The sequence below is a fragment of the Aptenodytes forsteri genome, unplaced genomic scaffold, assembly GCF_000699145.1.
Source record: "Aptenodytes forsteri isolate BGI_AS27 unplaced genomic scaffold, ASM69914v1 Scaffold63, whole genome shotgun sequence".
In the NCBI taxonomy this organism is placed as follows: Eukaryota; Metazoa; Chordata; class Aves; order Sphenisciformes; family Spheniscidae; genus Aptenodytes; species Aptenodytes forsteri.
Window position 1 is genome coordinate 2,374,545 of NW_008794709.1, and position 10,632 is coordinate 2,385,176.

The 10,632-nt window shown below is 37.3% G+C and overlaps 1 protein-coding gene across 2 annotated transcripts in view; it reads left to right on the plus strand.

Moving 5' to 3' along the window:
- DTNBP1 (dystrobrevin binding protein 1) overlaps nt 1–10,632 on the plus strand; it is a 68,569-nt gene that overhangs the window by 973 nt on the left and 56,964 nt on the right. The window contains exons 2-4 of one of the 2 annotated variants that reach the window (XM_009273716.2): nt 2,776–2,826; nt 3,669–3,729; nt 8,398–8,530. In XM_009273716.2, coding sequence (XP_009271991.1) covers nt 8,419–8,530 — 112 coding nt within the window. In that variant the 5' untranslated portion in view covers nt 2,776–2,826; nt 3,669–3,729; nt 8,398–8,418. Of the gene's footprint in view, nt 1–2,775; nt 2,827–3,668; nt 3,730–8,397; nt 8,531–10,632 lie in introns of those variants that run through there. The other variant, XM_009273715.1, reaches the window with a different exon arrangement.

A 10,632-nucleotide genomic window follows, 5' to 3' on the forward strand; every position in this document is an offset into this window, starting at 1 on the left:
GCAGGCAGGTGTTCAGCCATCTCCAGGACAGCAGGGCTCCATCATGTAACGGTTACTTGGGAAGACAAACGTCATAACTATGAACATCCCACCCTTCCTCCTTCTTCCCCCAGCTCTATATGCTGAGCATGACATCGTATGGTGTGGAATATCCCTTTGGTCAGTTGGGGTCAGCTGTCCCAGCCGTGTCCCCTCCCAGCTTCTTGTGCACCCCCAGCCTACTCACTGGTAGGGTGGTGTGAGAAGCAGAAAAGGCCTTGACGCTGTGTAAGCACTGCTCAGCAGTAACTAAAACATCCCTGTATTATCAGCACTGTTTTCAGCACAAATCCAAAACATAGCCCCATACTAGCTACTGTGAAGAAAATTAACTCCACCCCAGCCAAAACCAGCACAAGGTTTTTTAACAGAAGACTGGTTGTATTGACAAGACACAGAAACTAAACTAAGAATGGGTGAAGGTCTGAATAAAACTATTTTAGGCAACTGCCTTCTTTGTACATTTCCAGTCTATAATATTTTGGTTCATCTGGTGTACTGTAAATATCCATCACTTTTTGAGAAGAGCACTGGGTGAACCAACTGGTTTATCACAAACAGGGGAATGCCAGGGTGACTTCTGCTTTGCTGATAAAGTTCTGGGACAAATACAGCTTAGCTTGATTGTAAGGATGGTGAGAGCTTGTGGGTCAGGATCAGAGGAGAGGCCAGTAAGGGTGATGTTGCAATGGGAGTTTGTCACTGACCATCTGATCAGGGAGTGAATGATGTCTTCTATAAACAACTTCAGGAATTCTCTGTATCATTAAACCCCCATTCTTGTGCGGGCCTTTAACTTCCTTGACATCTGCTGAAAGGACAGCACAGCGGGATGCAGTCAAGAAGAGTTCTGGAGGGTGTCAGGGATAACTTCTTCATACCCTCTTCATAACTTCTTTGGCATGCAGGAGTAGCCTTAGGAAAGTCGGAGCTCACCTAGAATTGACACTTACAAGTGATATCAAGGACAAGAAGAAGAGCTTCTAGCCCTGCATTGGTAATAAAAGGCTGAACAAAGAAAATGTGGGATTGTTGATAAATGGGGTGGATGATTTAGTGACAGCAAATGTAGATGTTGTTGAGGTACTCAATGCCTTTGTTGCTTCAGTCCTCACAAACAAGGTCTCCCAGTCCTCTGTGCTTAATGAAAGGAAGAGACTGACCAGTAGTGGATGAAGATCAGTTTGGGGAACTCAACCCACAAAAGCCCATAGGACCATATGGGCCAAGAGATACTTCATGAAATTCAAGAGGTACAAATCCAGTCTTTCCCTGGGCAGAAAGTATCCCCTGCAACAATACAGACTGGGGCTGACTGACTAGCTGGGAAGCAGCTTTGCTGGAAAGACCCTGGTGGTCTTGGGAGGCAGGAAGCTGAATGTGAGCCAGCAACATGCCTGGCAGCAAGGAAAGCCAACAGCTTCCTGGGCTGTATGAACAGGACCACAGGTGGTGGGATTGAGGGAGGTGATTATCCCCTGCACTCAGCACTCCTTAGACCACACCTAGCTACTGTTTTGGGCCCCCGATGTAAGAAAGACATTGATAACCTGGAGCAAGTTTAGTGGAGGGCCACCAAGATGGTTGGGGTTGGAACTCTCTGTATATGAGGAAAGGCTTGAGACCGGGGCTTGTTCAGCCTGGAGAATAGATGGCTTTGGGGAGACCTAACAGCAGCCCATCATTACCTATGAGGACGTTATCAAGGAAGTGGAGCCAGACTCTTGACACTGGTACGTGGTGGGAACACGAAAGGTGATAGGCATAAGTTGAAACAAGAGATGTGCAGACAGGAAAAGGCTATAAGGAAAAGCTTTTTCTTCCATGAGGACAATCAAGCAGTGGAACGGGTTGCTCACAGAGCCTGTGAAGTTTCCGTTCTCCGAGGTTTTCAAGTTGCAACTGGATAGAGTCCTGAGCAAGCTGGTCTGATCCCATAGCTGGTCCTGCTTTGAACAGGAGGTTGCACTAGAGACTGCCTGAGGTCCCTTCCCATCTCACTGATTCTATCATTTTTCCCTTGGTTTAAGGAAAAAAATGTTTCATTTATGGTATTTGGTTTTTTCCATTCAAATTGTTTGGATGACGGTGCAAATAAGTCTATTCTGGTAATCTTCCAAGAGATGAATCTTGGATGACATCAAGATCTTCACATAATACATCCTTAAAAGTGCTGCATTGTTAATTTTCTTCAACTTACGATAAGTTGCCTTTATATTTGAAGCTGTTATTAATGAAAATGTATGTATACTATAGGAGATCATTAGAGCATTAAACTGGCAAAGATTCTTTAGCTTAGTATTTATTTTTAATGTAGAATGCATTAAGTGCACTATCTTTATTGAGGGACATAAAGAACTTGTGTAGTAGTCTTATTTTCAGAATGTTTCTCTCCACTGTTTTAAGGTAAAACAATGTTCATCCTGCGTGTTTGTTAACTGTACTAAGAAATTATCTCATAAAAGTTGTTTTTAATGGACATAGTCAAAAAGAGGTAAGAATGGGCTACCATAAAATAACAAGGGGGAAAAAACCAACCCTAGCTGTGGAATATTCTTGTAAGATATACTGTGTAATGCATTTTAAACCAGAATTGACAAAATGTTTGTGAAAGTGAACCGTAGGGAATGTTTCTGTGGTCAGCATATCTGTCAAACGCAGATGAGTGTGCACACATATTTTATAACAGCTTTCTATTCATTACCAACATTTGTATATTTACAATTTGTTTTATAGAACTGTTCAGTGTTTGCCAGAGTTTTCTGCTGGACTGGAATTACTGAGCAGGTATGACCTTCCATTTCTTTGTTAGTGTCTGCTTCCTATAATTTCAGAAATAACTTTATTAGGTTAAGAAAAGGAGAAGAAAATGAAGGTGTTACTAATAGGTTTTTTGGATGTTCTGCAGTGAGTGGAGTGGGGGATGGTTACCAAATGATAAATATGTTTAAAGCTTGCCCAATCTTTAAGTGCTATCATGCTAATGAAACAGAAGTTCTGAAGGAGAGGCAACATTTGAAAGATGACTTTAGTTCAGAATCTAATGCACAGGGGTGAAGGAGAACAGCACTGAGGCCCAGCCTGTAGTTTTAATTTGACTTTTACATATTTGATATGGTTTCATTCAGTTATAATAGAGACAGTATACCTGTCATTGCCATGAAAAGAAAGTGTATTCCATGTGTATTTAATCACATTTTTTCTGAGTAACAGAAGCTATCTGCATTATAAATTTCCTTTGTATTTTTATCTTTTTTTTTTTTTAAATCTATTCCTTTTTTGGGGGGGGGTGTGATTACAATCTTGTTAATTTTTTTTATTTTCTTAATGAAATTAGGTTCCAAGAAGTGCTTAAGGCTTTTATGTGTAGTCTTATAAATATTGCTGGGTCCATTTAGCTCTTAATGTAAGCTAGCGATTTAAAAAACATTAATCACTTTTTCTTTGAAAGAAATTATTTCTTACTGTATATTTCTTTCTAATATTTACTGTTCTACCAAGACAACCTCACAGCTTTTTAAACTGTTATTTCTGGTAGTCCCTGTAAATATAAGCACAGTGGTATCCATGAAATCTTCTTTTGTAAGGGGAACACAGGAAAAGCAGTCATTTATCTTTGTTCTCTTCAGATATGAAGATGCTTGGGCTGCCCTTCACAAAGGAGCCAAAGATTGTGCAAAAGCTGGAGAGGTAAGAAAAAATAATGCCACACTTGTTTCTTTTAAAATGTGTAAATAATTTTAAACTAAAATTTTTAGTACCAGTGTACTGGGTTGACCCTGGCCACTAGGTAAGCATTCACACAGCCTTGTTCACTCCCCCACCAGTGGGACATAGGAGAGAGCAGGAAGAACAAAAATGAGAAAACTCATGATTCAAGATAAAGACAGTTTAATAATTGAAGGACAGAGGAAAAACGAGTGGTACAAAAGCAGTCACTCACAACCTCCCATAAGCAGACCGATGCCCAGCCAGTCTCAGAGCAATGGTTACCTTGGAAGACCAAACCCTTAGTTTTTATTGTTGAGCATGATATATAGTATGAAATATCCCTTTGGCCAATGGTCAACTGTCCTGGCTGTGTCCCCTCCCAACTTCTTGCACACCCAGCCTACTCACTGCAGGAGGAGCGGGGATGAGTGGGAAAGAGAGAAAGCCTTGACAATGTACAAGCATTGTTCAGCAATATCCAAAACATTGGTGTGTTAACAACACTGTTTTGATCAGAAATCCAAGACACAGCACTATATGGGCTGCTATGAAGAAAGTTAACTCTATCCCAACTGGATCCAGTACAAACAGTATAATGAAAAAGTAATGCTCCGTATTGCTACTTGGGAAAAATGCCAAGTTGCATTGTTTTTTACTGTGGTTTTAAGATGGTGTTTGACAGGCAGCTGACGAAATGGATCAGAATGTCCAGTTCCTCTTGTTTCTCACAGCTCTTCCAGATTTGATGGTACTCAGCCTACAATTAATATTCTTAAAGTATTAAATATAGATATTGCGAAAATAGAAATTCTCTGTGATCATGTTTCTCATGAGGTATCATCTAACAAGAATTATCTGAAGTTCATTCTCCTGTTTACTTTCTGATACTTCAATTACTTTAACAAACATCGAGTGTGAGAATTTCCTAGTGCTTTTAAAGTACTTTTCAACTGATACATTGACACCCAGAATTTCTTGTCTTCTTTCCTTTGTTCAGATAGTTGCAATCACTACTTGCACTTAAGCAAAAAATATTAATTATACCAGCTTACTGTTTTTCTGTGGGATGTGTTAGGTTAGAGAAGGATATTGAGAAGTACAACTTTGTCAGAGTGTGACAAGAAGGGATGGTAAAAATAAGACATATCCAGAAGTTCAGGTGGTCACTCTTCACCATTATTTGAAAGATTTTAAGTTAGCTGGGAATATTACTTTGAGACTGCTTAAGACATTTTAACATTGCCAATAAATGGCAATGTAAACAATAAACAATAATGCAAACAATGTAATGTAAACAATAATGTAATGCAAACATTAAATAATGTGATGCAATGTAAACAATTGCAAAAATGATGTTGCATGTTACTGCTGTAGCTCTTTAAAAGCACTGGGAGGGGCTGGGAAAGTATAGAATATATTTGGAGTTGAGGCGTGTTGGTGGTTAGTATCAATCAGGGTAGGGCTGTTGCCTGACACCGCTGCCCTCTCCTAGTGGACAGGAAATGCCAAGATTTGACTTGTCTGGCTGAAAAGGTTGAGGAAGTGTCTGTGCTTTCTCCTGATTTTGTTCAGTCTTCCTGTCCTGGAAGTGAAGTGACAAGTTGTGTGGTTTATTTCTGGAATGAAGGGAAAGAAAACTTCCAGTAAGTGCTGCCAATGCATTGCTCTGCTGTTTTGGAGGTCTGCACCAGACTTTGCATTTCAAACCCTGTTTAAGGGGCAGAGAGTGTAAGCTGGGTGGCCATGGTGCAGAGCAGGACTGAGCTGTGGGGTTCTCTGTCCTGGCTGAAACCTTCACTTTGGCCAGCTGCATCCTCCCTGACTCCTCTGGTTTCCTTAGGAGTCTTCTCTTTATCTTTTTCCAATGGATAAAAACCTCACTGCTTAATGTATTTTGAAGAGGTGTATTTAGGGTAAGAAAGATATTATCTTATGTTCTTCTTTCTCTTGCCTAATAGTATGGCCCACCTTTTCCATGCGTTCCAGTGAAAACCTTCAGTTTAATTAGAGATGAAGTTCTCTCTGCCAGCTTTGTGTGTTTTACTGCTCATGATGATTTTCTTTAGAACATCTCTTAAATTACTTGCTTACAGTTTTTTAATGCTTGCAATAGTTTGCTTTAAAAATTGTAGTTCTGAAAACAATGTGAGGTTTCATATAACTAAAACCAATGTAACCTTAATCTCACGTATTATGGCTGCTTGGGAAAATGAGAATGAAAAGCTTTCAAAAAGACTTCGAAATTTTCCATGAAGTTCAGATGTTTACTTATGGGAGCATCCAAAATATGTATTGCTTGTGGGTTTTTTGTTTGTTTCTTTTTTATAAAAGTAGAAAATACAGGGTTCAATAAAATAAGAATTGGTTAAGCACGCAAGATTGACTGTACTATATCAGACCTAAAGGTCCACTTGTCCAGTATCCTATTTCTGGTACTGGCCAATAGCAGATAAATAAGACAGCACGAGTACTTTATAAATGTTGAATAGAAAAAGGAACATGAAAATTTCAAGCTTTAATTTCTGCCTACAGTCTTGCCATGTTAAATTATAGATGCTAACTACCAGTTCCATCTACAAAATTGTCCTAAAAATACTGCTTTTAGATGATTGTAATTTTAGCTGCATTTAATTCTCTCTGGGCTGAAATGTTTTTCTGGTGTTTGCCCCCATGTCATGATAGTTTGGGGTTTTGGTTTTTTGTTTTGTTTTTTCTTTACGGTGTTTCCGCCATGTCATGATAGTTTGGGGTTTTGTTTTTTTGTTTTTGTTTTGTTTTTTCTTTACTGTTTAATGGATATAAATCCCATATCTCATTCTCAAAAATAGACTTGGCTTTATTTAAATAAGGATGTTGGTCTTCTGAAATGTTTCATTACTCGCTGGGCTTTGGAATAAGTTTTCAAACCTTATCTGGTAAAACAGGATGGCTTTTTGACAGGGGTAGATAGTTGGAGGAATTTGGTAACGGGAGAAGTTGTTGTTCTAAAAGAATCTGTCTGAAGTGGGTAGAACTGTTAATCTTTGAGAACTTCCTTTGCCCATTGCTCAGACTTTTTCAGTTTCTGCCACTAAATTCTACAAAAGCTGGGGAGTTCAGAATGCAGATGCAGCCATGGGCTGCAGTTGTGTACAAGAGGAAGAATCGGTAATGGAACTAAGAACAGGAAAATTATGATTGAATCATCTCAAGTATTATATGTAAGGGAAACGTTTGTTACCTAAGATCTCTTGATCTTTCTGTTTTTCATAGAATCTGACCTAAATAAATAAAACTTTTAAACAGTGTAACCTCTTCTCATTATACTATTGTATAATAAAAGTTAGGAAGACTCAAACAACAAAAATTGAACTTACATAGCAGTGTGTTCATAAAGACTTGCAACTACTGCAGTTTATCACAAGAGTAGAAGAGCAGGACTGTTAGAAAGGCAACTTTTTTTTAAATGTCATTCCTTTTATTTAATTTTCTAGAGTATTTTGAATGTGCAGAATTTTCAGTTTTGTTGTTAAGATTAAATCAGTATGAGTAGCAACTTTATACTAAGTTATTGATCTAAATAAGCCTTACATTGTAGCACTGCAATGTTGTTATTGCGTACCAGTACAACGCTGCTGTCAAAATTTCAGATGCATGTTCTTTACAGTTAATAAAATCCATAAAATAGTTCCTGCATTGATAAGTATATTGAGAAATAACTTTTTATCTTATTTTGATATAAATCTTTCATACTACAGGGGCTTTCTTAAGCATGTTGTATATTTACTTGAGAAGTACACAAATGGCAGTGCTATAGCGTTGCTGTGCTGACCTTATGCTTGCACAGCCATGGGCTGCAGTTGTGTACAAGAGGAAGAATCGGTAATGGAACTAAGAACAGGAAAATTATGATTGAATCATCTCAAGTATTATATGTAAGGGAAACGTTTGTTACCTAAGATCTCTTGATCTTTCTGTTTTTCATAGAATCTGACCTAAATAAATAAAACTTTTAAACAGTGTAACCTCTTCTCATTATACTATTGTATAATAAAAGTTAGGAAGACTCAAACAACAAAAATTGAAGTTACATAGCAGTGTGTTCATAAAGACTTGCAACTACTGCAGTTTATCACAAGAGTAGAAGAGCAGGACTGTTAGAAAGGCAACTTTTTTTTAAATGTCATTCCTTTTATTTAATTTTCTAGAGTATTTTGAATGTGCAGAATTTTCAGTTTTGTTGTTAAGATTAAATCAGTATGAGTAGCAACATTATACTAAGTTATTGATCTAAATAAGCCTTACATTGTAGCACTGCAATGTTGTTATTGCGTACCAGTACAACGCTGCTGTCAAAATTTCAGATGCATGTTCTTTACAGTTAATAAAATCCATAAAATAGTTCCTGCATTGATAAGTATATTGAGAAATAACTTTTTATCTTATTTTGATATAAATCTTTCATACTACAGGGGCTTTCTTAAGCATGTTGTATATTTACTTGAGAAGTACACAAATGGCAGTGCTATAGCGTTGCTGTGCTGACCTTATGCTTGCATTGGTCTTGCATTGCATCATTCATTGATGCATGAATTCTAAAAATTAGTCAAGATGCTCATAAATAGGTACATCAATTTGCAAGTAAAGTAAAGAACCTGTTTGTTTCAGCTGGTGGATAGTGAAGTTGTGATGCTTTCTGCACATTGGGAGAAGAAAAGGAACAGTCTGGTGGAACTACAGGATCAGCTGCAACAAATACCTGGGTTTTTAGCAGATCTGGAATGCCTCACGGCAAGCCTAGGTAAGGTTTTACAGACATAACAAGCATTCAAGTCAGTACAGAGGATTAGACTGAAGTTCAGCTGTTGTGAACTTTGCAATTATGAAATTTAATTTTGCTTCCCAAACACATCCTTTCTATTATAAAACAGTAGTTCTTAAACAAACTGGTTTTGTAAAAGAGCAAAATTAGTAGTGGTTGCTCTCCCAGCAGTTAAAATACTGTATGTGTCATTATTTGGGGAAAAAAAATTGTGTGACCACTGCATATCTTGGTGTGAACAGTTGACAATGATTATTCTTGAAGTCTTTTTAAATTCTTAAAGATTTGTAAGTAATGTGAACACTCATATGTAGTTGCTTCTCTTTGATTAAGTCTATATAATTTTATATAATAATTTGTTTTAAATCATCGTTTCATTTGGGGGAGCAAGAAATTTACCTGGCTTGGGACACTTTCAAGGCAGAAACTTTGTGTTGAGAGTAGTTGTTGGTTCCAAAGCTAGCTTCCATAGTTTAAATTAGTGTACAGGGTTTAGCTATTCTGAAGTGATACCCAGCTGGATGAAGCTAGCAGTGCTGCATATTAAGGTTACCAAATAACTCGTGTTTGTTAGATGGGTTCCAATTTTTATAACTTTACCAAATGTTAACCTGTTCGTTTAATTTAAAAGATGAAGGCTTTAGTGGACTACTTCTGGAAACCTCTCATACAACACAGTTGATCCACTGTTGAAAATGAAATTAGGAAAAAATGATCTGGCCTTTTAGTCTCTGAAACGCTCTAGTGTTACTGAGCCTTGAACTGGGGATGCAGCATCTGACAAGTAGCAAGCCTTTCTGTCAACAATAGGCCTCTTGCTGCCTCCATGAAAATCTGTTCAAGTTACATCAAATCAAAGTTTTGAAAAAATGCTGTCTGTGCATGGATTTTAGTAGCTAAGTTCCCCAGGGACTCTGCCTGCGCTATTCTTATACCAGCTGGGAAGCATGCAGAAATTCTTCATGTAATTGCAGCTCTTGTTTTTTGTGGGGTGGGCTGGATTTGTGTGCTGGCATCTGATGTGACGAGAAGGAGGGTTCTTTTCTGTGTTCAAAGGCTAATTTCTCATTCTTCTATGGTCAGTGGATATGCACAAATAGGCTTTTGTTCCTAGGTAGGCTGGTAATAACTTTGCTATTTCTTTCTGAACCAAGGAATATATTTCATTTTTTATTACAATTTTCTTATACCACTTTATTTATTTAGTCTTTATCACGTGTGGTAACCATTTAATGTTGGCTCTTTGAAAAGCTCAGTTATTTTCTAAGGAAATATCAATTCAAATAATGATTTATTTAAATACTGATTTTAATATCATCATGCACAAAATGATGCAGTCCACTGGTAGACCAAAGATAAACAATATAATAAAAACCTAATGGAATTGTCTTTATAATTCACAACTGCAAATGCTATAAATCCTGATGAATTGGGGTTACCTTCCCATTCCTAATGCTATAGTTTTATGAACCAGAATTAATCTCACCCTGATTTTAGAATTACTTGGATGTGTCTCTAGAATATTTTTGATACTGCACAAGTAGGATTTAAGGAAGCATTAACCAGCCTGCTTGGGGAAGCTAATGAATTTTGAAGGCTACTGCTAAGGTTGTGAGATTTGAACCAAATCTTCTAGTCTCACCTCGTGTGTCACATTTCAAGTAATTTACCTAGAGGTTTTTATTAGTTCCTCCTAAGCACTGTCAGGTTTTTTGGAATTGTTTTTTTCTGATAAGTTTTATAGAGTCTATTTGAAGAGAGAGGTATAATTTATACCAAATTCAACATCTATGCTTCTGGAAGTGATTTACCAGAAATTTGCTGTGATATTCTGCTCACTGTTTTTACTTTTTATAACTCTGAACTATCTGCTTTTTATAAATGTAAACTGTATTCACTTTTCCAAGAGAAGTCTAATACTGTGGCTGGGAATTTTAAACACGAGTGAAACGTTCTTTAAAAAAAATGTTAATATAGTATTATAAACTGCCGTGTCCTGGGTTGTGCATCCAAGATGTAATTTGGCTAATTTTCATCATTTCAGAAAACTAATAGTTCTGTGTTGTTAAAGCTATTACTTT